We start from the raw sequence: 26559 nt of genomic DNA on the forward strand, positions 1-26559 counted from the left end.
TGTATTTAGTTTAGACATTTAGCATGGCATCTGAACAAGCTAAATCAGCCTGCTGCGAGCACACCTACCTCCAGCACAGTATCTAATGAAAAAAAGCAAGGTTTCTTTTTGTTCACAGTTTTTATCTCCTTTTCCTCAATCCTGGTGACCCTCTATGATAAACATTTATACAACCAGCAGTCTAAAGGGGGTCACTGCAGAGCGAGCAAGCAAGCATAAAATAGAAGAGGCAGAGAGAAATTAACTTAAACCTAGATTCACGTTGCACAATTATCCCTGTAAATTCAGGAGCTCAGAGGAGCCAGCAGTGTGCTGTTACTTCTCACTAAGCACATCTGAGTGATTTACAAGTGACCATCAGTTCAGCTCAAAACAACAACTTAAGTCTTGAAATTACCTTGACTTGCTACTCGCTGCTTTGAATATGAGCTGCAACGCTCCGCTTTCCAGTCTGCAAGTCTCAGTTCCCATAAGGAAAGGCAGTAATCACTGAGATCTTCAGCATGATATTTCTAAAACCATCCTTTTGTTGGGATTGCTGAGGAACATTCACTGGGGAAAGAAAAAAGAGAAATGAACACCAAAGAACAGAAAGTCTCTTTGCATTGATTTATTCTCCAGTCCACATTCTTAAGCACTGCATTATCCATCTTCCATATAAAACGATGTATTTATTACTATCTATTTTCCAGACATCCCACAATATATACCAAGAATTCTCCTTACAGAGAACTCTGAGCCCAAGAACACATCTAAGGGGATGGGTACAAGCAAACCCAAGCTCCTTTGCCTTTCCCTTCCAACTTAGTGGACTAAGAACAATGTGGGTCTCTACTCTTGCTTCGTAGACACGTTCAAGGACTCCAGATGTGTGAGGCGAAAGAATGGTTTAGGACTGGCCATGTGCACTCCATATTAACACAAAAGTATCTGGTGGATTAGAGAATAAACTAGTGCTTCTGTATTACTCTTGCTGCTTCTATTCTCCAGAGGACTTTAAAAGTGTGTATATTTACTCTGGGAAGAATCCAAACAACTTTCATTCACTTGTCCTATAAAACCATAATAGCTGAGTCAGTCTTTAAAAGCGTTTCTCTTTTTAGCTTTGTTTCCTTCATAGAGTACTTATTTATTTACCATAAAAATGGATCAATTTTTATTTACTTGAAAATGTGACCATTTTCTTTCCAGAACTGTTTGGAAGAGCTATTTCCCAACTGTAATCTCTTGTACCATATCAATAGGCACCAATGCCTTCAATCCTGAAGCAGTTCTGCCTCAACTGTAGAACTAAATGAAAATTAGTGTTTTTTCAGGAAAACAACAACAACACAGCACAATCCCACAATTGAGTAATGTCCTAACTGGAAGACTAAGAACTCAGTGACATGGTTTAGTGGTGGTCTTGGCAGTCCTGGGATAATGGTTGGACTTGATGATCTTAAAGGTCTTTTCCAACCCAGTTGATTCTATTTCATAGATAAACTGCTAAATTACTCCCTACTTTGTAAGGTGTGTTTGATAGCCCAGAAAGTATAAAGCAACTGTAAGACCTAACAAACACCAGGCAAAGGATATTCTACATAATCTATATTCAAATTGTCCTGCTGATAAGGAATGTGGTCTTAACACACTGGGTTTCATGCTCTGGGTCACAGAGGATGACCCGAGTCTGTTTTACAGCCTGTATTTCAGTGAAAGGAGTGACTCCCTCCTTCTCAATGGGAGATTACAAGAAAAAGGAAAACCAACCAGTACAATAACAAATTCCTGAAGAGCAGCAAGACTTTATACCACTCAAATGAAGGCACACTAGAAGGCATAGAAAAGGACTATGGACTGGTACAAGGCAGACATTTCAGCACACTTCTGAACACTACTGAAACTGACAACGCTTTAGTATTTTGCTGCTCTGATATCTAAACAGGCTTCAATTCATATAGACAAACTCTTCATAGAATAAGAGCATAAGCTGGGGTTGGCAGAGACCTTTAAGTATCATCTAGTCCAATGAGCAGGGACATCTTCAACTACATCAGGTGGCTATCGCCTTCTTTCAACCCCACTGGATAAAGTTCACATATATACTAATGTAACTTCTACTCTGTTCATCATATATCTGGCAGAAGCACCTCTACACCCTGACCCTAATCACATCCCGACCCAGCCTTTCCACAGGGGTTGAATCAGTTCCACTCCACATTGAAGAACTCATGGGCTTGATAAATCCACTGCCCTTCACCCAGTCCTGGCTGGAGGTTACAAATGAGTCACTTCTAAATTTACTCACGTAATAGCAAAGTAAACAGAGACAAGCATTTCCCAACACACTAAAAGCATTAATACACCAGTTACCTCAGTGATTTAAGATTCACCTTCTGTGCCCTACAGCAAGTTGAGCTATCCTTCCATTAAAGTTCGTTTGGAAGAAGAATTAATACACATGTATAAGCTTTGAAAGAGATCTGTCATGTATGAAGAACAGCTGGTGATATTTATGCCCTACAGAGAGGCTCACTTGGAGTTTGATTACAATAGTCTAATGCTCTGATTTGTGAATTACACTCAGGAACAATTTATCCCCTCATGCAGATGTGAGCTTAACCTCATCAGTCCTGTCTGACATTCTCGGTGGTGCTTTTAAAGCTTTTGGGCACATTTGATCATGGAGTCATCTTGGTAATTCTGCTTGAAGGGATTTGTCAAAGCCATTAAGAGTGCAGGCTGGATGCCAGTGTCTGAAGGATGTAGTATCACCTGTGTTAGCTGGTCAGGACTGTTATATAGTGAGCTAATTTAAAAGAGACAAGCCTCAAACGAAAAGCTTTACACAAAGCTTAATCCAAATCCTTAAGATCCAAAACATTTTCATTCATTCTCTTCCCATTCATTTTCAGCTCTGCATGATGTGTTACATCAGGAAAGCCGAAGACAACAGTCAGTACCCTGAAGAAGGCTGTACTCTCAGTATTTCCAATGTAATCAAAGGCAGGAAAAACGACAAAGGAGACACAAACCCAAACCCCATCCCAAAGATGAACTCTGGGTCCAGGCTTGCTCAGAAGAAGGGAAGTTCAAGGGCCTGCAAATGGATTGGCCCTTCAGAAGCAAAGGAAGGACCTGGAAACAGCCAATTACTCCCCTCTTTGAAAACCTGGCATTACTAGTTGCTATCTTTGTTCACCTCATAAACTGCAGATATTCAGAATTTGGTCAGATTGTACACAGAACCCTCAGCAGTTTGGCAGCTGAAGACAACACACCCAGAGCATGCAGAACTGCCTGTGCAATTCACATTCCAAACCCCAACCAGCAATGGGAACCAAGGGAATGGGTTGCAGAGGAGGGCCTCAATACAACACAACAATTCACAAGTGGGAAAGTACACAGAAACCTTCCATCCAACGTTTCAGCTTGTTCTGTGGCGTATGTTGGTCCAGCCCAGTAAGTGGGAAGACGAATGTGCTCTCCTGAGAGAGAAGAGAGCGGCTGAGCAACACATCTCACCCACAGAACAACTGTTAAGCCTATGTGTAGATAGGACCATGCAAGTCCATCCAGCTTAGACCTAAAATCAGAGAAGGGAATGTGTAAATTCCCATTCTCATTTGGTTTCCAGGGCCTCCCTACCTGGGGCCTGAAGTGCCTGGTCCCAGTCACTGCTCCAGAGCACATTTCTGCTTCAGCAGAGGTACCCCAGACTGCCCATCCTGGGGTGGTGAGGACAGGCCTCCAAACGCCTGGAGCTCAGACCACGAGCACACAGGAAATGGGGGCAGGATACTCTGAACTAACAGCACAGAAGACTAATACATGACCACTTTTGAGCCTCTAACCCACAAACTGTTGTCTCTACCAGCAAACGTACGGCAAAATCAGAAACAGAGCTGGGAACAAACCCATACTTTCAGTTCATTGACCTATCCCAGGAGGAAAAGTATAAATCACCCAGCTCCAGTTATCATGCCCAGCACAACACACAGTTTATGTATTATTTATCATACATGCATCATTCCTACACCTACCTGAAGAGAGCTCCAGAACAAAGAACAATTTATTCCTTGATTAGCATAGAGACTGTCTGCCTTTGGGACTTGGATGTGTTTCACAGGAGAGGGAATGTGAGCACTTGAGGAGGGATTGATAGCTGTGACAGGTGTGTCTTTTGCCTTCCCCAGGAACTGAAACCAGAGCAGAGCCAAGCATTTGTGATCTCTTGGGTAGCTGCACCCTAAGTGAGCCAAATATTCAAACCTTTGCTGAGACAACAGCTTCCCATGGACAGCAGTGCGGACCACAGGGGACACATTCCCATTTCTCTACCTCCCACTGAGTTCCTACAGGAACTTAGTACCTACAGCTTGGAAGAAACCATCACAGAAAGTTTATTTAGAACAAGGATTCTGATGCCTATTAAGCAGCAACAGAGAAATTAACCTGTTTGGGTTTTAATCCCCAGAGGAAGGGAGGTTTTATTCCATTCCAGCCCACTTGCAATCTTTTATTTTTATGCTGATAATACTTTGCATTTATAGAGCATGCTACAAACACACATATCTGCCATTTCTCTTGAAGTCTGGGAAGGAAGTGCTGGACAGCAGTGGAAACAGGGCACAGGGTGAAGTGGCAGAGTCCACAGCAGAGTAAGGATGGGCACTTTGGATCTCCCAGTTCCTCTGCCTCACACTCATTCTTGAATGGTCTGTTTTCCAAGGAACTTAAAAAACTTCCTTGGAAAATGTATATTTTCAGCTTGGTTTTCCTTGGAAAATGTTTCATGTAACCACACTGGTTGCCAGCCCCAAGGAACTTTCGAATCTGCTTACTGGTTTCAGCCAAATTTGAGAGGATTAACAGCCTCAAACTTGGTCCTATATTCCTGCACTTTTGGAAACCAACAGTTGAGCAGAGGCCTTCAGGTTAGTGTCTCCAGAGAAGGAGAACGCAGCTGCTCTACACTCTGCTTGGCAGCACCAATGTACATACACATGTACGTACATACATCAGCATTCAGGTCTAGTGACAAACCGACCAGCACATGCACAGGTCAGCTCTTTCCTTCCTTGTGGACTTCTACAGGGATGCTCTGAAGAACACAGGCCTCCTAAATGTTTTCAACAAGGAGATATATTTTTGATAGTAACACAGATAGACACAACTTATTTAATCCAGGACAACAAAGAAATATTCGAGCTCTTTCCCAGACATGAAAACATCTTTCACTTGCAGCCAATAGTATCTTGATTTTGCAAAGGTCCAAAGGCTCCTTATTATCACAATCAGACACACTTTATTATAACACGTAGCTTCAAATCTGATCTGGATTGGAGAAATAACTCTGAAGCAAACAAAATTAGATTATTTCTTTCTTGTTTCAGGAAGATCAAATCATAAAGCAGTGAAGACAACATCCCTTCTGCTTGGATCCCTCACATTATCAAAACTCCACAAGATGCATGTTAGCTTCATGTGCTAATGCATGTTTGTCCAAAACAGCACTGAGACTACCAAAATCATTCTGAAAGGGACTGAATCTACTGCATGTTTGAACTTTTTCCTCTGCAAAGCACAGTATCAGAGCAAGCGGAGGGTGCACATAAGTATCTCAGGCTAGGATGGAGTAGGAATGCAAGCTCAAACCTGGAATCAGCCTGAATGGCACCTTATCCAGCCTCTGTTACAAATGGCAATGACTAGTGGAAAAGTCACAGCAGGTTATTTGTGCTGATTTTTAATCTAGTTCCAGCTCACGTTTTGTATCCAGTGTTTCAAGGACAAGTGGATCATTCCTGTGCAATTCAAAACCAGTGGTTTTACAAGGATTGATTGAGTCAAAACTTCAGAACAACAGGACATTTCCTCAGGCATACCTCAATCACACAGGACTTACAGCTTCACATGCAGAAGAGAAACCAGGCCTCAATCATATATCAAGAGCCTTCCATGCCTAAAATACCCCAAGGACCAGCTCCAAAATCCACCCAAACTCAGCAGGAAGCATCCCCCTGATTTTGGTGACCTTTAACTCAAAAGAAAACATTGCATTTGTACAAGACAAATTAACCCATCTAACTTGCTAATTAAAATGAATACTTTAAACTCAAGACACCTTTATGTTACTACAGAGTTTCTTTAAAAAAATAAACCCAGCAGTACTGAACCTGTCAAACAAACCCCACAGAACATCCCAATTCATGAGAGGCCTGGAGCTGTGCTGCAAGTCCTTTCTCTTAGAGGCTGACAAGGAAAAGCCCGTTCTGCTGCTCTGTACCTGTGCAGAGGTAACCCCAGGTGCAATGGGCTGCAATGATCAGGGATCAGATGTGAAGAGGGCAGAGGCAGACAGGCCCCAACAACCTGTTAGGAGACACCCAGCACTGCTATTTATTTCATACACTGTAATCCAAAGCTGGTAGCTGGTTTGTGCAACAAAACTGAACCCTGAAAAACACCAGTACAACTGAACTGAGCAGGGAACTGGGTGTCTAGGTGGGCAATGGAGTTTAGAAAAGAGAATGCTGTGGTGTAAGAAAATTTCTAGGGTTAATTCACGAACCAGCTGCCTGAAGAGTCATTCCCTTGGTTTGCTTCCCATGTTAGCATCTGAATGCAAGATATGGCAATAAGATCATGTGGAATATGTATGAGATTAGCTCAGTGCTCTTAAGACGGATGTGGATTCACCGTAACACAGTTGATCCCAGTTCTCAAGTTATTTGTTCAGATTTGAAGTGATGCCGTACATGAAGATATCGAGTACCAGCTCAGTTGTGCAGTGGTTGATGAACCCCCCTAAGTCAGCACAAAATCATTTGTAAGTTAGAATGGGCTATATTCCAGTATCTGAAGGGGGTCTACATGGATGCTGGAGAGGGACTCTTCATCAGGGACTGCAGTGACAGGACAAGGGGTGATGGGTTCAAACTGAAACAGGGGAAGTTCAGGTTAGATGTAAGGAAGAAGTTCTTTACTGTGAGGGTCGTGAGGTATGGACACAGGGCGCCCAGAGAAGTGGCAAATGCTCCATCCCTGGCAGTGTTCAAGGCCAGGTTGGGCAGAGCCTTAGGTGACATGATCTAGTGTGAGGTGTCCCTGCCCATGGCAGAGGGGTTGGAACTGGATGATCTTAAGGTCCTTTCCAACCCTAACTATTATATGACTCTATGACATCTGTGGCCTGACATCAGTTTTACATACAGTTACACACATATTTGTTCAATGGGGCTGGTAAGGTCAGGCAAGGAGCTAGTCAGGAGCAACTAAGTCCTGTTCTAACAGCCTTGGTCCAGACTGAGTGCAAGGCTGTACCTGTTATTCCAGTGAGGTGGTCCATGATATAGCTTTCAAATCCTGCTCCTTCTTAACAACTTTCCTCAGGAAAGGGAAACTTTCCTGCATGCTGCTCCTGACAACCTTCGGTATTCCTTCTACCTTGGCAGCACATCTTGCAAAACTGAACTAAAAAGCCCAATGGGTTGTATCAGCAAGGTAACTGGCAAAGGGCACTTGCTTGCACAGGGGTTTTACTAAACAGTTGCTGTTAGTTCTTCACTTTTACCAGTGGAGAACCAGGTGAAAAGAACATGTGCTGGAGAAAGACTTAGTTTATCAAGGGGGACACACTACACAAGTGTAATCTTACTGCAAATCAGCAGGAATTCTACACAGCATAGAGAAACGTGGATCTCTGCATGTTTGGCCTACCTTTAAAGTTAAATCATCCTACAGATTTTTAGATTTATTCAACCAGTGTATTAAAAATCCACTCTCTCCAGCATCTGAAGGCTGGGTTTTCCTCATCTCTTCACACAGTACTTAGGTTCCACCTCGTGGCTTTCAACAGCAATGAACAGCAGACTGGATAGGCATTTTATTGCCTAAACGCTTCATTTTCAAATCTGTGTGCCTTGTTGCAGAAAGAATCAGTCTTCTTTAGATATATAATTTCTCTTACTATCTCCCCAGAAATTCTCTTGGCCCTCCAATGGGACTTTTCCAGCTACAGATACTTTAAACACCTAAAGCATATGGGTATTAAGTTTAACTAAAGCTTATTGTTGTGCAAATGGCACCACGAGTATGGGCTAGCTAAGAGCATCAGGAGCTTGCAGACAAGCAATAAGCAGTGCTGATGTAGCTGTTAAAGCAGCGGCTGGTCCCTCCGCAGCTCAATACCAGAACTTCGGTGGTATGAACCAAGCGAGACACATCTCACTTAACCACTGACGTCCTCATCATCGACCCCTTTCACAGTCAACTGCGAAACAAGCACTTGTAGACTGTGATTCAGATGAGTTTAAACTTTAGAGGTTTAACTTCAGACAAGATGAATTGCACCCTAGAAGTGTCTCCCTTCCTCTCTTCCATTACAAACAAAAGTTATAGGGCTTGCTGATAGCATGGTGCCTCCACACTGAATCCCACCCAAGGTGTAGGACTTAAGACTGCTACACAGTGTAGCCCACCTTGCAGTGAGATCTAAGCAGGCAGCAGAAAGGCTCTGGAAGCAACCACAGCAGTTACAGAGTACACCCAAGTTAAAAAGCAGCAGCAACAGGTACACCTACTACCACAGAAAGCTTGAATTCGACAATGATCTGTTCTCATAATACATTTCACCCTGTTGCTCAGCACTATGAAAATGACCAGGGTAGGTTTATTTCATAGACAGTTCCGCGCCTGCCTACAGAACAAGCTACACTTGTATTTCAGTTCCCTGAGGCACAACACCCACCACAGACATTTTATCCCTTTAGGAAGGGCTCTAAAGAGTCACCATCTTTAAAGCGAAGGGAGAAAAAAAAAGCAACCAAAGAAATGTGAGTTTATCAGCTGCCACATTAGGGTCAAAAGCAGGTATTTTAAAGTCATTTTAGTGTTTTACACAAACAACAAGACAGAGTTCACCAGAAACCACTCTACTTTGTCCAGAGAGATCACATCTATTTAAAGAGAAGGTGAAATAAGACATAAAACAAGAGGAAGTTGCCCCAGTTCATGATTTGTTGAGTGTGGGCTGGATGAAAGGTCTTTAACTCCTTAATGCAGCTTTTTCTGTCCATTCTCATTTCAAGGAGCCTTCCTCCTGCCCGCACACAGCTGGAGGCTTGCACCCAGCAAATCATGCCTGCTTGGCTAGAACGTGACTGCAGCGTGCAGTGGAACAGCTCTGATTTACGACTGCCTCTCGGTTTCCTCTTAGCTTACCTCTTCACCTAAGCTTTAAGGGGGCTGCATGGGCCAGACTGGCTCTTTCATGCAGAGAAAAGGAGGAAGTCTTTGCTGGTTTCAAACCTTCTTACTCTGTAATGGGAAACTAAGGCTGCACACTGCCTATCCTGCCGTTGGGTTTATACCCCAGTCAACCTACACTTTTCAACCTAATTATACCCATTCTGTAAGTCTTATTCCACAAAACCTGAGCTTTACCAATTTGACCATCATCTCTCCATTTAAAGCCACTTATTTTTAAACACTTGGTGCAAAACCCTACGTTGTACAGCCTTATCTCCCCAAATCCTGACTCCTACCACAGGGAGCAACTGCTGCTAGATGGGGGGAGAACACGGCAGCACTCCTTGAGGCAATCCTCTCATGAGCCTCAACTGGCCACTGAAACACGTCTCAGTGCAGCGGCAGTTTCACCCTCGGGTGAGCTCACCCCTGACAATGGGGGAAAACATACAGGAGACCGGGATTTGGACCCGCACGGGCCTCGGCCACCGGCATGGCTTCTCCCATGGGGGAAACGGGTGTGCGGGAAGCGCCAGGGGCCGGGCTCTGAGCCGGAGGTGCCGCAGGGGAAGCGGCCCTCACAGCCACATGGGGCAGGAGACGTGCTGGAGCCTGCCGCCTGCCCGCCCTCCGCTGCACGGCGGTGACAAAACGCGGCTGGCGTCGCCCCAAGGCGGGCGGGGAGCGGGACGCGGGTCGGGCGGCTCCTGCTGCCCGGCGGGGCGGTGCGCCGCGCCAGCGGCGTTAGTTTCACCGCCGAGGCCTAGTGAGGCACAGGACAACCTGAGCCCGCCGAGGGCCGCCGTGGCACGTTCGTGCCTTAAGAGGGCTGATGAGCCCCACGGGCACCGCCACCCGCAGCCCCCGTGAGGCGGCGGCAGCGGTACAAGCACTGCCACCCGCAGACCCTATGAGACGGCGGCTGCGCCACCGCGACCCGCAGCTCCCGGGAGGCGGCGGCAGCGGTACCAGCACCGCGACCCGCAGACCCCGGGAGGCGGCTCCGGCGAGAGAGGGACACGGGCTGTCGGTAAGCGGGGAAGTGATAGGTGGCTCCATAGCTCAGTGGTTAGAGCACTGGTCTTGTAAACCAGGGGTCGCGAGTTCGATCCTCGCTGGGGCCTATTGAGTTTTTTTCCCTGATTTTATTTATTTTTTCCCTTTTTCCTGCCCTAAGGAAGCGCGACGGATAGAGGGGAGGTGACAGCGGTCACCCGGGGATCCTTCCCCGCCGGCTGAAAGTCTCAGCTGCGATAGGAGGCCGCTGCTTTTTGCATCCCAAAACGCTGCGTCCGGAGGGTGGCGGTACGAGACAAACGTTACCGGACGTTGCTAAACGTTAATGTGCGCTGCAAAAGGGCGGCATATGCTTTGGCTCCCTCTTAGAGCAAGGGCAGGAAGCCAAGCTAGGGCCTGGTTCTGCTATAGAAAGTAATACACCCCTCTGGAAAAGAACGTTTGAGGGCTGTTAGTGCCCTCTTCCAGCATGGATAATGCAACCCCGAATCCTCACTCCCCAAATTCTCCATGCAGCAGCAGCCCGTGGCATGTTAATTCCACAGTGTATGAAGGAGCACCCCTCTAGTTCAGCTCCAAACCCACACTAGGGAAAAGAAGAGGCCTCACCCATCCTCCACGTGCAGACCAAGAGATGCTTTCCAGCATCCTTTGGAACCTGCCCATCACTCATACCTTGGAAAAAACATGGCTTAAAAGGGAGGTAATTTGATTGTCTGCAAGACAACTACTCTTAAAATACACTCCTCACTGTGTTTTAGTTAGAAAAGAAGAAGGTGAGGTCACCGGCATGCCTATTCTTTATTCTCAGATAAAAAGATGCAAGTCCTGAAAGTTGGAGGCACTTGGATTTATTAGGCAGTCATACACAGCCAAATCCTACCAGTGAATGTCCATCACAGACTCTCATAACTACTGACATGAGAAGAGGACATGAGAGCAGGATTTGCAAAGACCTTTAATAGTGGGAGGCTGGTGCTGTTGAGGTTTACTAAGACATACACAGACACTGCTAACACTGACATGGATGGAGCCACCCCTGGGAGCACTGGCACAAGTCAGATGATTCTCTTTTATTTGGTTACTATTCAAAACATTTGTCTCACCATCTTAGAAGTGACTTGCTTTCACTGTGACATCACTGAGCTTCGAGAGCTGCTTCTTAACCTGCGCTCCTTCCCCCTCTCCCATTTTTCCTTCGCAAATGCTGCTTTCTGTGGAAGAAGTTTCTGGGTTCTGGTTAGGTGGGAGCTGCTCTTCTTCGGTGAAGGTGGTGCTGATGTGGTTCTGTCAACATGTGCAACCTTCTTCTGCTTTGGCTTGTGAGGCTTAACCTCAGCTTTGATCTTCTGTCTCTTTTTACCAGACAGAGCTGGTTTCACTGTTGATGCTTTTATTTTGGTGGATGGGGTCTTTTTACCTTTCTGAGGAGCAGCTGCTGGGGTGGCTGCAGTGGGGGTAGAAGACTTCTTCAGAGGCTTGGTTGTTGAAGGTTCATTAAGCAGCTCAAGAACTGTCTCTGAGGAAAGTAATTAACATGGTTCAGCATCCCCATGCTTTAAGGCAAAAGGCTCATTCAAAGATATTAACTTTTATTAGAGCTGCAGTTAGGAGAAACAGCTGACATTCTGAAAGAAGACATACACACTGTATAAACCTCTTCCATCAACAGAGGCCTGGGTTTCTTGGAAATAAAATTTGTTTAATTTTAGAAATGATCAATGAGTATTTAAGGGAAATAAATGCAGGCAGAATATGACAAAAGCTTGCAGACTTTTGGCACACCAAACAATATGAACACTAATATGCTACACTAATATCTGGAAATCCCATACAAGACAACTTCAACCTGCTAAACACTGTGTCTACTCCATAAGATGCAACCCCTGCTCTAGTTGCATTAGACATCATAAGACAGAAAAAGGCCAGGAAAAAGGAAGATTTAGTCCCCTGTATGTAAGGAGCTTATCACAGAGCCAGGCACTCAAAACTTCACAGACCAAGTCCAATGCCTGAATCAAAGCCATCAGTTCCCTTGTGTGCCCGTTTATACTATTGCTCAGCAACACTTTGGGGAGGGGGAAAGATAATCAGAGGCTGGGATTAAAAAAAGCATGGCATGTAGTAGATGACAGAAGCCCACATTACATGTGGTAACCTAACTTCAACATTACTGCTGCTCAGTGCTTTAGTCTTCTTCTAAAGACTTTAGTCACATGCCTCTAAGATGGTTCTGTGTTTTGCTTCTCAGTAAAATCAAAGCCTAGTAACTTACTTGCACGTGGAACAAATGGTATCCATTTACCCTTTGTTTTCACTGGAATGGGCTTGTATTTACATTTCCCTGGTGGAGCTCTCCTTCAAAAACAGAAAGCCATATGCAGATATCAGAGATTGTTAAGGAAGTTTGTTTATTCCAGAGGCACACATAAATCCCCCATTGTCCTTTGCCTCTGCTGGAAGAGGCATGAAAGCATTTTAGGCACCTAGAGTGTAACACGGGTGGAATCAAGAGCCTAACTCAGGGTTGCAAGCCATAAAATCCTTGTCTGATTAGCAGTAGCATGTGGGAGGCTGCACCTTCTCTTGCTTCACCCTTCTGGCCAACTTTCTGCCATCAGGAAAGTTGGTCGGAATGCCTTGATCCAACAGGGATAGCTGGTTTGCTTGTGTGGGGCATAAGGGCTTGCCTGCATGAACTCATAGCCCACCACCAAATTCAGGGGTGCTGATTAGGTGTGTTCAGCTACGTGTCCTGCTGCTGGAGGCACAGCACAATGCTGCTTCTAGAAAACTAGTGGATGCATTGGCTGAACTTCAGACTATGAGTCACTTTGAGTTGTCTCACCAATACTGGCTCATGCATCCCACTTTGAAGTGGAGGGGTCTCATTTCTGCCCATAAGGCTTGTCAGTCACAGCGCTTTCTGCTCACTCAGGGTGCAGCATGAGGATTCCTGTATATGCAATGGAATATTCCCACACAGCCCCACAGATGTTAGCTTGACCTTCAGAGGGTGCTGCTTGGACACAACACAGTGCTGCAGCAAGAGCAGTGGGACAGGAAAGGAGCAGGCTAAAAGGGAGGAAGGAACATCTGCAAAGGAAGTGTATCCACATTCCTCTCCTGCTCTTCCCTGACAACTTCCCACAGCACCCAAAGAGCAGCACATTTTCCCTGAGGTAAAGCTGTCATATGTTAAATGATAGGAAGGGGGGTACAAAGAAGAGTAACAGACCTGTGCTTTTTGTTACCCACCAAGGAAACTGCTGTAGGACAAACGGGAAAAGGCTCTTCCAGTTTGGCATGCTCAACAGCACAAAGCAAAGCATGACTTACAGCATCACGTTTTCTTGTGATTAGCATTCTCCTTCAGACAGGAGCAACAGCCAAGTGGGTGCTCCATACCATTTCAGTTAAAAAGGTTAGCAAAAAGGGTTATTGGCATTGCTTGGGCAAGGGGGAGTGTTCCTCTCTCTCCTCTCTAACTTTTAAAGGACTTTCCTCACTCTAACAGAAGGGATTTGGTGCTAATCCAGGCAGGGGGCATTCTGCTATCTCCAAGGCAAGTTGAAGTGGGGACACAGGGCACTGCTGCCATCAGTTTTCCAGGGAGGTTCCTAGGAAAGTCCAAGTTGCCATTAGGTAGATGGCAGTGGCCCTGCCAGCATTTTGAAGGAAGTTATTGGGTGCCTTGTTGCCCTTGCCAGCATGGTTGCTGAAGTGTAGGCTGGAAGAAGGGAGTGCCTAGGCTCACAGTGAGACAGAATGGAAGACTCTTATAAACAGCATTGAAATGCAAAGGAGAAAGGAAAAATCTCTGCTTATAATACAACAAGAGGAGGCCAGAATACAACCCTGGATCTGGAGGGGTTAGGACCTTGCTCCAGCCTCAGAGGAGCAGTCAGTGCTTTGCACACCCTGGACAAGCTTGCAAAAGTGCTTCAGTGAGCAGACAAGGGTAGAGCTGAGCAGAGCAGCATCCAGGCTAAGGTAAGCAAGGAGAACCAAAGAATGAATTCCAAACAGCCAAGGGAATAAATGCCTGGTCCTGCTCAGGAAGTGAAGGATATGAAGCTCCAAAAGCACAGGGAAGAGCTGGCTCCTTTCCACAAAGGCCTTTGAGCACTGGAGCCATCGCACTCCTGGCAGGAGTCAGTGTGACATAGTGCATTGCTTCACATCAATCCTCAGGTAGGCAGGCTCTAGGAAAGGCTCCCATGGCTGCTTGTGACAGAGAAGGCTGCATTTCTCTCTTTACAGTGGGAAAAGAGAGGATTTATCACCCCAATAGTCTTCAGAGCACATTAAGGAGTGGCAGAGGGACTGCAGAGGGCTTGGGGTTTTTGTTTTGAGGTTTTTGTGACACAGAGGATGCTTTAGATCATAAATTTATTTTCTGTAGTTGAAAATAGTACATTATGGCAGCCCCAGTTAGTGCAGTTCAAAAGCTTCCTGGCAGACAATAAGCTGTTAAAGGCAGGGGTCTCCTCAAGTAGTTGCAGCAAGTAAAAGACCAGATCTCCTATTCCCACTCCCTTAGTACAAGGGCTGATTTAAACATACAGCTTTGGATTTAACTTCCCAAGAAAACAGAAATGGTTTTCCTCATTTTGTTAGTGCCCAAGATCTCAGCAACAGCACAGACATACACATGAGTACTGTAGCTACATTGCAGGGTGATCTGAAATTCATTTAATGCTTTTTAGCAAGGCCCAAAAGCTTGGGGAGGAGAAACACTTGCATAAGCATGTGTATTATTGGAAAAACAGACTTTAGCAGGGATAACTGCTTAATGGGAAAAGAAAACATTTTGCTTGGAAAAACTCTGCTTCAGGCTCCAATTATTATTTGAACGCTGCATAAAGCACTAGGGTTCACTCTGTGAAAACTAAACTATAGACTGCAGATTACTTATGTATATAAAAGTGCATCACAGATATTTGATAACATCCTGAAGGATAAAGACTGTCATTTTTAGAACACGTCTGTGCTATACTTTAGATGTAATTTTGATCCTTATTGTCCCAGACCTTTAAGTTACCTAAATTCTGTCTATTTCTGGGTGCACAAATATGATGAGTGAGGAATAAATTCACTAAAACTGACTGAAGTTGCACCAGGTGTATGATGGATGAATAAAAAACAAGGACTGGATGTGGAGGTCAGTGAGATTATCAGTAGTACTTACTCTTTCTGCTGCAATAGCTGAAGAATGTATAGTGATTATAGAAGAATTCAGCATGGAAAAACATCTTTACTAACCTTGCAGGATCAATAAACCTGTAGAGTGATCCATGTGGTGCATAGGCACTGGGATAAGAAGTAGACAGAAAATACAGCTCACCTAAATGGAAGTGAAAAAAGAAAATTCAGCCTCAGGTTCAAGTGCCCAAGAAAAGAATCACAGTTCTCCATTTCCCTCTTGCCTGGCTCTTCACTAACTCACATGGTCAGAAAATCAGGAAGCTCCTTCAGTCACTCCATCAGTCATGTCTTACATCCAAGAGGTGGGATTTGGTCTCCCTGTGGTCTATGCAAGTGGACTCTCAGAGGCACCAAATGATCTCTTGGCTGCAGCAGGGTTCCACACAGAACCAGCAGCTCTCAACCAAGCAGAGTGCCTGAGAGCAGGACCTCCATTGCCTCATATGAGTGGCCCTCCAAGAGGTTACTTTTCTCTGTATAAATATATATTCTTTAAACCGTGTTTGTACCAAAGCAGCAGCCAGAAGCTACAAATAGAGGGGAAGATCACACATCAAATATTTAACCATCTCAGTCATCCAAAAAAATCCCACAAGAGCCAAACTGGCTAATCCATAGAAGACAGAAGCTTCTTATTCCTGTATGGCTGCTAAGGAGAGCAACTACTCCTCATTGCCTTCCCTTCAGCACCCACTAGAACGATATCCAGGCAAACTATAGTGGATTGCAAAAGAGGCGAAACAGTTGTTGTCTTTGAGGTTACATGTTCTAAAAGAACAACCAGTAGAAGAGATATTTACCATGCACCCATTCCACGTTGTTAGAACAATTAAAAACTGTATGTAGTTCACAAAGAAGCCTGCATCTCCCCGCATCTCTGATGGGGTATGCTGGCCAGGTGATCCAGGATCTTACTACATTCAAATCTCTGCTGAATCATGAAGCATCAGAGCTCACTAAAGCACTTGTGTTCTCAAAACCCTTCCAGCTGCTTTTTGTGTTACGTAGCTCTGTCAGGAGACTGCACAAAAGTGAACCAAGTGTGGTTTGGTACTTTTACCTTGGTGAGAGATCTGGTCATCAAGACCGCAACAATAATCCCATGTACTGAGACATTTCCACTGCATTTTAAAATGAATGGTTTTCCTCATCCCCCCCCCAAAAAAAACCTTGATCAGTCATCCACAGTGTGAAGTGCTGCTGTTGTAAGACTAAGGAATTTATATTAATCAAGTAGGGGAAATTCAGATAAGCTGTAAGAACTCAAGTGAGGATGAGCTGTTACAGTGAAAGAACAAACTGCATTGATGCAGTGTTTTCATTAATGAAATAGCATAAACAAACAACAGTAAAAGGACAGGGAAAGGGTGAAACAGGAGTTCAGACTCCTAAAAGGACCTGGAGTGCTCAGACTGCAAGTTCACATGAGGATCTGTCTGCTGAGCTCTCCATCAAGCCTGTTTGCAATAGCCTCAGAGGGCAGGAGACCTCTCTGAACTGCATACCAAACCTACCTGCAGTGCTGAGTTAGACACAAACCTGTTTGCAGCGCCGGCTTTCCAGTATGTGAGGAGCAACATAATCCTATATATTTGCCCTACAGTAAGAACTGACAGTATAGTTTCCAGTAAAAGTATGGCTAGCACGATGCCTACCTGCTTCATCCTCAGCAAATGAGATGATGAATTTACTGTAAGAACTGACCATTCTAGGGAAAGCACAAGTTCTTGTGCTGCCAATGCAGATATCTTGCTTCTTCCATTTATTTCTCATCTCATCTTCCTGTAAAGCCATAAGTCGACTAGATGAAAAGTAAAACCGTGTTTTATGTTTCCATCATCAAGATTAGTTCCTGTCAAAATTATTACTGAAAAAAGTGAGGTGATTGGCTTTAATGGTTGTCTTTTGGAAAAATAGACATGAACAAAAGCAAACTTATCCTTAGAACTCTAAATTGGACAGAGAGGGACTCTTCAGCAGGGACTGTAGCGACAGGACAAGAGGTGAAGGGTTCAAACTGAAATTGGAAGTTCAGGTTAGATACAAGGAAGAAGTTCTTTACTGTGAGGGCAGTGAGGCACTGGCTTAGGTTGCCCAAAGAAGCAGTGAATGCTCCATCCCTGGCAGTGTTCAAGGCCAGGTTGGAGAGAGCCTTGGGTCTAGTATGGTCTAGTGTGAGGCATCCATGCCCATGGCAGGGGGTTGGAATTGGATGATCTTAAGGTCCTTTCTGACCCAAACTATTCTGTGATTCAATGAAATGTGGTTTCTAACAAACATATTGTTATAACAGTCAAATAGAGAACTTAATCTAATATATAGACATCCAAGAATCTCATTTACTCCAGCTCAGAAGGTTTTGGGGTACTCTGATACCCTTATTTGCCCAGATAAGGCAAATGTGGGTGCAGAATGGGAGCTGCAGAGAAGAAAGTCTCACCCATTCATGAAATCACCAAAGATGTAAAGACCATTCAAGTTGGGCGATTCACATCCTCTGTACACATAACCTCCAGTAACTGACTTCCCCATGCTGCGGCCATATGCAAATATTGGAAGAATGTCATCTGTTAAACATAGAAGAAGAAATGAGAAAATTTATGGATATAAATCCACCATCAAAAAGCAATTGGTCAATGACACTGACAAGCATAAACATTACTAGAAGGGCCGGTACAGATGCACAAACAGTATCCCTAGGGAACTACTGGATCCCCCAACACTGGACACATATAAGATTTGGCTGGACAGGGTGCTGGGACATCAGGTCTAGGTCATGCTTTGGCGAGAAAGGTTGGACCAGATGACCCTTTGAGGTCCCTTCCAACCTGGTGTTCTAGGATTCAAGTTAAAACATCTGTGGGAATACAATAATTTACTCCAGAACAGAAAAGACCCAGGGACTTTAAGGAGCTCCCTTATCAAGACTTGTCCATGATGAGCTTTCATAACACATAGGACCAGGATTCTCTGCATCAAGCCAGCAATGTAGAAAGGCGTCAGCCTGCAGGAAGTCAATATTAGAGGTTTGTTGTTGCACTAATCATTTTAGCAGGGATTACCTTTACAAATTCCAGTATTGTTAGGAAAGGAATAACATCGAACAACTACAAGTTAACATTTTTATAGGTTTGCTGACATTCTCAGCACAGAACACGTGTGACCGCCACTTTATGTCTCATAACTCATGAGACTCATAAAATAAAGGCTTTGACTCTGGCAACGTTAAAATCAGTGTTAGCATCAAACCCTTTCTCGGGTTGAATATCAGATCCCACAAAATTCTAGTCTTGTCCTCACTTATTTCCTGTGGATCAAGTAGTCTCTGATCTTTAATGATGAGAACAAAGATCACAAATGCAATTCATTAACAGCTGTAGATTAACAGCAAAATCTAGTTCAGATTTGTTGGTAAATGAGGATTAGGCCTTTGAAAAAAAACATAGCCATGGCTCATAGCTTCTGAAGAAAACACAGTATTGCTTCCCTCCTTACACCAAATCCACTGCCTTCCTGACTTCACTGGGAAGGCTCTGTCTGCAAAAAGCATGGGCTTTAACCTAAACACCTTGTCCAGTGCAACATATGGAATGGAATCCCCGAATAAGCAGGGCATCATTTTATACCAGCACTACAGGGATGGGGAGAAGGGATTTCTGCTCTTAAGAAGTAAACTATCTCCATTTAAGACACAACTATGGATTATTTAGGTTCACTGGAAGAATGGTGCAATAGCCCACTAAATACATTTGTATAATAAAGTAATCTTCTATGAGACACTTCTTCCTTACCCAAAGAGGAATTGTGGCAAAGCTTTGTGTCGTAGCATTCAAATCCCTCCTTTGCTCTCCAGCCGTAGTTCCCTCCTTTAACAATGATGTCAATTTCTTCAAACCTGTTCTGCCCAACATCTCCACAGAATATCCTCCCTCTTCCCTTCTTTGTGACAGGGTCCCCTCTGTCAACTGCACAGCGCCACATATTCCTGACCCCATATGCATAAACCTCGGGGCGGGCCTTGGGATCAGACACAAATGGATTATCAGGAGGGATGCGATAAGGCTTTCCATCAGGGCTTCTTCCATCCACATCGATTCTCAGGACTTTCCCCAACAAAGTACTCCTGAGAAGAATGACCGAAAAAGAAACCTCAGCATGAGAGCCAACTGAAAACACAATTCCCCTTTTCCAAAGGGAAAGGTCTCTCTCCAAATAAAGCAACCAGTGGCTGGTATGTCTTATAACTGCTCAAGTCCCAGAAGACTCTCTCCTCCCTAAATATAGAATTATAGAATGGGTTGGGTTAGAAAGGACCTTAAGATCATCCAATTCCAACCCCCTGCCATGGGCAGGGATGCCTCACACTAGACCATACTAGACCCAAGGCTCTATCCAGCCTGGCCTTGAACACTGCCAGGGATGGAGCATTCACCACTTCTTTGGGCAACCCATTCCAGCGCCTCACCACCCTCACAGTAAGGAACTTCTTCCTTATATCTAACCTGAACTTTCACTGTTTCAGTTTTAACCCGTTACCCCTTGTCCTGTCATTACAGTCCCTGCTGATGAAGCGTCCCTCTCCAGCATCCTTGTAGCTCCCTTCAGACACTGGAAGCTGCTCTGACATCTTGGATTCCCTCAGCTTTCAAAATGCTGAATGTTAATTGTTGAACTACTGCATTGACCAGACTGGCAGATGCACAAGCACTTTCAGGAAGCACTCATATTCTTCCACATTGTCTCATTTGCAAAACCTTGTACCTTGGTGAACAAGCTCAAAGCTTTTACCTGCCCTCCTACTTACGTGTTCTGAGCATTCCCAAATGTTCCAAAAGGGTCTCCTGCTTTCCCTCCATCCCCTGTGAACAGATACATGTAGCCATCCACTCCAAAGAGCAGCTGCCCACCATTATGATTTGCAGCTGGTTCCTCAAGCTCCAGAAGATTCCTTAAAAAAAGAGGGAGAAATAAGTCCAGATGTAGCTACTGGGAAGGACTGAACATTCAGGCAGGCTGTAGAAATACTGCATTGCTTCTGCAGAAGAAAGCAAGACTTCCCAGCTGTATAGATCTTTGATGGCAGCAGGGGAGTTCTGCTTTCTTATGAGAAGCAGTTGGTGAATTTGAGGGCTTCAGAACCATCTTGTGGTGATTGTGAAACTCAAGAGGAAATAAGTCTGCTATTAACAAACTCTTCCCCATAACTGAGGTTTAGCTTCTTACTGGGGAGATAGGGCAGGTGCACGTGTCAGATTAAATGAACATATAGTACATTTATTTTTAGTGAAGCATCCCTGTTCTCTTACTGTCCAAAAGACTTCTAGAGCAGATGTTAATTCCACAATAGGCTTAAGGCTATAACTGCTCTTTAGAAGCAAAGGTACAAGATGGAGAGAAGACAACCTGGGATCCTAGTTCCTGAATCCTCTTTTCAGTTTCATCCCTAGCTTGCTGTGTGACCTTGAGCCAACCTTGTCTCTGATAGCTTCATGCAGCTGTACCAGGGTAACTGGGAATGTGCAGGTTCTTCAAGTGGAAAGGACAGGGAAAAATACTTTCTCCTGGTGGCATGCAGTAGCATCCAACATGAACTTTACCTTTCTGAGCGTGGATCTGCTTTGTTGGCATCAGATGCCAGAACCTTCAGTTCACTGATCCTGATCTTTTCCACTCTGTTCTTATCCATGTATGAGTAATAGATATAAAACTTGCCATTGTCCTTGTACTTGGGGTGGAAAGCCATCCCCAAAAAGCCCCTCTCATCCCCTAGCCATGGCGTAGCCAGCACTAGACTTCTAACATCCAGAAAGGGCTCCTCCAGCCGACTACCATCAGGTAGGTAGACCCAGATGACTCCCACTTGCTCCGCTATGAACATGCGGTGGGTATGGTCATTTGCGTGCACCATGAGCACTGGGTTCCTCAGGCCGTTGGCAACCTCTGTTAGGCAAAGCTGGAGGCAGCCTTTGTGGTCCTCCACTACTGAGCCCAGGTTGGTGTTGAGGGCTGTGCTCTTCAGCACGTTGGGGAAGCAGTAGTCCTCATCGTGGAGGCGAAGGAGGTTGCAAAAGCGTGTCCTGTTTGTCTCGCAGCATTCCTGGATGTGCCTATCGCTGGTCAGCAGGCTGATGGCAGAGTGGCAGTTGAAATGAAACTCGGAGCAGTAGTCAAAACAAAGCCCTGGGATGTTCCTCAGAGGTGTCCGAGGGTTTTCTGCATCATAGAGATGTGCAGCGTATGGAGAGCATTCCTGAGAAGTAAAAGAAATGGAATACGTGGCTGTGTACACACATCCGGGAGAAGCCAGGATACCTTCATGGAAGCAAACTGGTTACTAAAGTGAAAACTCTGTAAAGCAGAAAACATGAGTCACCCCCGCACATGGTGTTTGCCTGGCAAACACCACCTGCAGCACACAGACCGAGCAGGAGATGGTGGCCATTCCTCAGGATCTACATAAACTCCCAGGATGACATGGCCTTGCCAATCACTGTTGTCTGCTTTCATTTCATTGTGCGTGAAATAACACAATCCTACTGCTTTATAGAGCAGAAGCAGCAGAAGCTGCTAAGATCAAGATGATATTTTTGTGCTGCTTTGTGATTGTTTGTCCCCAAAAAGAGTGTGCATTCAGCAATCACAGGGCTCAGGTTAAAGCAGTTTAACAAGTATGTTACTTCCCCTGCACTAGTTCCTATTCCATGCTGATATTATGGCTTTCAATCAGCTTGAACAAGGTTTAATTGGCCTTTTTGGGTTTTGAAGCCTTTCTTGTAGCAGTTTCCTGAACAGAGAAGCATCCTCTCAGCCATCAGCCAAAGAGCTGTTCTAGTGCATGCAGCAAGGTTTGCACCTATAGCCACACAACTTGTACAGCACCTTCTTAAGAACATTACAGGCAGTATTCAAAGTTCAATATTCAGTTTTTAGGCTAAACCCTAGAATGGTTCAGCTGAAGGTCAGACTCTAACCTGCAAATGCTTAAAACAAGTATAGCTAGAAAAAATAAGTCCAGATCTTGCCTGATGCAAACAGATGCAGCTCTACCAGCAGGGCCAGAATGCTTTAGATGCCTCTTCCAGTGTGTTAGTTTTCAGCAGATACATATCTGGTTTACAGTGAACAGCAGAAAATCCATATTTCAGAACACATCCCTATTTAGTCATCTTCTATTTGTTAAGAAACACACTTGAAGTGCCAAGGTGAGGTGCACTCCATAGCATCCTTTTTGGGTTCTGCAGAATTAGCTGCAGCCCCCAAAACCAGGTTCCTCTGTGGAAGGCTCAGCACCACTCACTGCCCACCAGGAAGGCTGGGAAGTTGTCTGGGTTTATGGTCTGCTGGTTTTGGCACTGAAGGACCACCTAACTCAATAGCTGCTTTGTTACAATGCATTGCTACTGCTCTGATCTCACCCAAAGGTGTGGTAGAATGCTGTTCTTGCTAAATTAGAGCATCAGCTAATAACTGTGGTTTATCAAAAAAGCCTCTTCTTTCTTGAAGCTCATTTTGGTCAAAAGACAAAAGCTGTTACTATTATTTTGTCTACCACTGCTTCTGAGACTAATCTTTGTGTCCCAAGTTCCATGTGAATAACAGCAACAAAAGCACTTGTTACAGCAGCAGTTTATCTGAAGTCCTGCCATACACAGCAGAAAAGCACTTGGCACAGTTATATCCTGATTACCTATCAACATCTGCCTTCTTGTATTTGACATAGCACCAAGGCAGTATGTACTTAGTGACTACCAGGGTACTGTGGAGGTAATAGAACAGAGATATCATTTTCCATCCCTTCAGTCAGAATTTGACTGAGCAAAGCAGCTTCACTAAAGCAAAAAGGTTCGGTGGATCTTTGCTCCTCCACTGATTTAACAGCCAAGTGAAGATTTGCCAGAGAACCCAACCTCATTGTCACCAACCTGAACAGGAAGAGCAACACCCAACACAATCACAAACTCCAAATCCTAACAGCAATCAAACTAAAAGGTATGAAAAGAGCAATAACTTATTGCCTTGAAAAATCCAAAAGAAAATATAAGGGTAGTTTAGGGTTTTTTTGCTACAAAATACCCAACAAATGTTAAATACATTATATCCTGCAGAATGAGCAATGCAGCTATAGTCATTTCCATAGAGGGATTTTTCTACTTGCAACATGTAGAAAACTCTTCATAAAACCAACACTGGTGGTTCTGCCAGGACCTGTAACCTGTCTTTTTTCTGGTTTACTAGCTGCAAAGTAACAACCAACCCTGATGCTGCTTTTTCCAGCCCTGGTGCTGAAAGAGTGTCTCCCTACCCTGAGGAGATGCCACAATCTTGCCACCATCCAAAAAGAGTGGAAATATTTTGGTACACAGACAATATTTTTCGGACTAAGGAAATATTAATTAGAAAAGATTTACATGTTCTTAATAAGATTAAATGTGTCTTTTGGCTGCTGTGTGTTTTGGCATGTAGTAACTCCAGCTCTGCATGACTAACAGTTGTTAAAAAGGCAGGTCGGTTCTGCTCTCTAGCTCCAGGGTGGCTCAGGAAGAACAGTGTCGTTGGTCTTTTCTTACTCCATAATGCCTGTTTCCCTGAGTTTTTTGGACAGTGGAGACAGAGCACTGATGGAAATGCAGTGAGACTGGAGCCTCAGCTGTGTGAAACCACTGCCTGGTAAGGTTTGTTCGACTTTAACCATTTGGAGCATCCTCGCCAGGAACAGAGTCGACATACGTCCTTCACACAGTCCAGGGATCCAAACACTCAGCCTGATAATTCCCAGCTATCTTTTGATCCTGTAGACTTTGTAATCCAGCACCTAGCAGCTAAAAGAAGCAAATAAATATTGATCTGTAACTCCCCTTCATTATGAGAAAGTGAGCAGAGCAGCCTGATTGCCATCATGAGCCACATCAATATCGCTAGGTATCGCCAGATACCACAAAGGGATGTACCTCACACAAAGCACCTTGCAAAATGCATGCCAAGGATTAGGTACCATTACCCTGTCAGCCCACTTTTCCCCTGCTCCCAACACCTCTTCCCACAGCAACACAGCTAGCTGTAAGAGACTATCAGAACCACAACTGACCCCTAAATCAGCCCAAAGCATAGGATACAGATACTGTTTTTCTGTCCTACCTGACAGAGGATATCTTTGATATATGTCCCACACATCTTAAGCCCCCGGGGATCAATGTAATCCATGATGTCCCAGTATTTTGCTGCAATGCTGTTGTCTCTCTCCTGGTCACAGCAGCCAAAATTCTCATAGGCAGAGCAGAATTCCAGATGAAAAGGGGGCTGGAAGGGTGGTCCATAATCCAGACACTGAGGATGCGCCAGCAGACAGCTTATGAGGCACAATAAGGAGAGGTAAAGCAAAACATGTGGGCAAGAAAAGGAAACTCCAGAGCTGCTGCTGCTCCTTCCAGTGCATGGCCAAACATTCACTTCCTTCAGTGCAGGTTTCTTGGGGTCAGATGTATAGAAATCCTGGACCTCTTCATAGTATGGTTCATTCATCCTCAGTGTTTTATTAACTGCCAGCCACAGAGCTTAGCATTCACTCAGGTTTGCTTACATTCTCTCCCTTTTTCTCTCTGAAGTTTACTACTTGGAAGGAGAGAAACCCTCCAGGCTGCCTCTCTGGTATTTCACGCGTCACATAGCTGAACCCTCCCCTCTGGGCATCTCTTAGATGCTTAGAAGCACTCACAGGTCTAATCCTTACCTCTTGGTTTAAACTGGCTGAGAAATCCTTCACCTAGAAATACAAATAACAACAATATGAACTATGATACCTGTATACAGAACACTCTAATCCCTCCCCATTTACAAAACACAAGTGAATAGTATTCAATTGCTAACTACCATTTTACTCAGCTTTTAGGATGCACCAAACCTGGGGCTGGTTTCATATGGACTGATAAAAGGCCGTAAAATACAACCAAGTTAAGGCAGCAGTTAACCTGAAGTACAAGTAACTTCAGGACAAGAAGTTTTACGAAGATACTGCTATTACCCACAAATCCAGATACACATTCACGGTTAAAATAAGAAGAAATTCAGAAAGAGTGAAGGAGTAAACACCCATTTAAGGCACCAGCACAACCTACAGTTGACTCTAATGGTCTGTGTTAACGCTGTACTTAAGCTCATTGATTTTAGTGGGTTTGATCACAGCTGATGTTAAACTGATTTAAGGACGCCTAAGATTCTTGCCCACTTTCCCCTCTGGTGAAGGATGCACGAGCAAGCCCTGCAGTTAGTGAAGCACGTCAGCTCTGTGCACAGGACAACCACGTGTGTACCGAGACAAGGAGGCACAAAAATACAAAATGTAATCAGTTCTAAGTAATGTTAAGTTTGATGGCTTTGTAATGGAAAATAACTGCGGTGCTTGAAGGCAGTTGACATAGGTTCAGGTCCTTAGGACCTTAGTACAAAAGGTGTGAGAAAAGCAGAGTAGAAGGACAGGACCTGGGGATGGGGAGTATCTGGGACTAGCAGATGTCCAGGGTGGGCACAGATAAACTAACTGATAAGTAAAAGGACAGGATGCTTGGGGTGTTAATAAACCCATTAAGCTGGTGTAAGCATCTACTAGGGAGTATCCCGGACTAGCAGATGTCCAGGATGAGAGCAGTTAAACTAACTGGTAAGTAGGAGGCCGGGATGATTGCTATGTCTGTAATGTTAATTAAGCTTGTTGGGAAAAGTAAACGACCCTTAAAGACCACCACATTTTTGCATGCATGCCGGAAACCTTTTGGAAAATGATGTAATATGCTCAGTGACCATGTAAGGATGACCTGTATAGCAATTCGGGGACACACGTTAGGAGGAGCTATCCCCCGTGTCTCCCGGCGCCGCAATAAAGAATACCTGCTTGTCAGCTTGAAACTCTGCTGGCAGGTTTGTTCCTGGAGTTTTCTCCGAATCAGTACACATTGTACCCAGCCTGTATCAGAGAATGACACTTCCCCGACTCTGCTCTCCCACAGTTTAATCACAGACAAGCTCCTTTATCACTTCACCAAAACCAAATGTTTTCCTTTGACAGAGACATCCCTACTTGCAACAAGGCAACAGAGCACTCCTCAC

General features: G+C 44.6%; 1 protein-coding gene and 1 non-coding gene across 2 annotated transcripts; one reads left to right on the forward strand and one right to left on the reverse strand.

Moving 5' to 3' along the window:
* Positions 1-10285: 10285 nt before the first annotated feature.
* Positions 10286-10358, forward strand: TRNAT-UGU (transfer RNA threonine (anticodon UGU)). Its single transcript has one exon. It is a non-coding gene; the product is annotated as a tRNA-Thr (tRNA).
* Positions 10359-11191: 833 nt separating this feature from the next.
* Positions 11192-25714, reverse strand: HHIPL2 (HHIP like 2). The gene is made up of 9 exons (XM_061475126.1): positions 24595-25714; positions 21057-21709; positions 20264-20407; positions 19251-19582; positions 17900-18026; positions 17115-17260; positions 15517-15598; positions 12527-12609; positions 11192-11770 (listed from the first exon to the last, which is right to left on the reverse strand). Exons 1-9 carry the CDS (start codon positions 24976-24978, stop codon positions 11379-11381), a joined length of 2343 nt encoding a protein of 780 aa, XP_061331110.1. The 5' UTR covers positions 24979-25714; the 3' UTR covers positions 11192-11378.
* Positions 25715-26559: the final 845 nt, after the last annotated feature.

This window comes from Pezoporus flaviventris, unplaced genomic scaffold, assembly GCF_033815535.1.
Source record: "Pezoporus flaviventris isolate CSIRO_AGI_PZ_B2104156 unplaced genomic scaffold, CSIRO_AGI_Pfla_v1 ptg000083l, whole genome shotgun sequence".
Classification (NCBI taxonomy): Eukaryota; Metazoa; Chordata; class Aves; order Psittaciformes; family Psittacidae; genus Pezoporus; species Pezoporus flaviventris.

Excerpts from the sequence above, each read along its gene's own strand:
- HHIPL2 (XM_061475126.1), bottom strand. The coding sequence starts at position 24,978 with ATGAATGAACCATACTATGAAGAGGTCCAGGATTTCTATACATCTGAC. Across the intron at positions 17,261-17,899 it reads TTTGGTGATTTCATGAATGG|TCGACTTATGGCTTTACAGG; the intron begins GTGAGACTTTCT and ends CTTTTCATCTAG. Across the intron at positions 12,610-15,516 it reads AGGTTTATTGATCCTGCAAG|GAGAGCTCCACCAGGGAAAT; the intron begins GTTAGTAAAGAT and ends CTGTTTTTGAAG.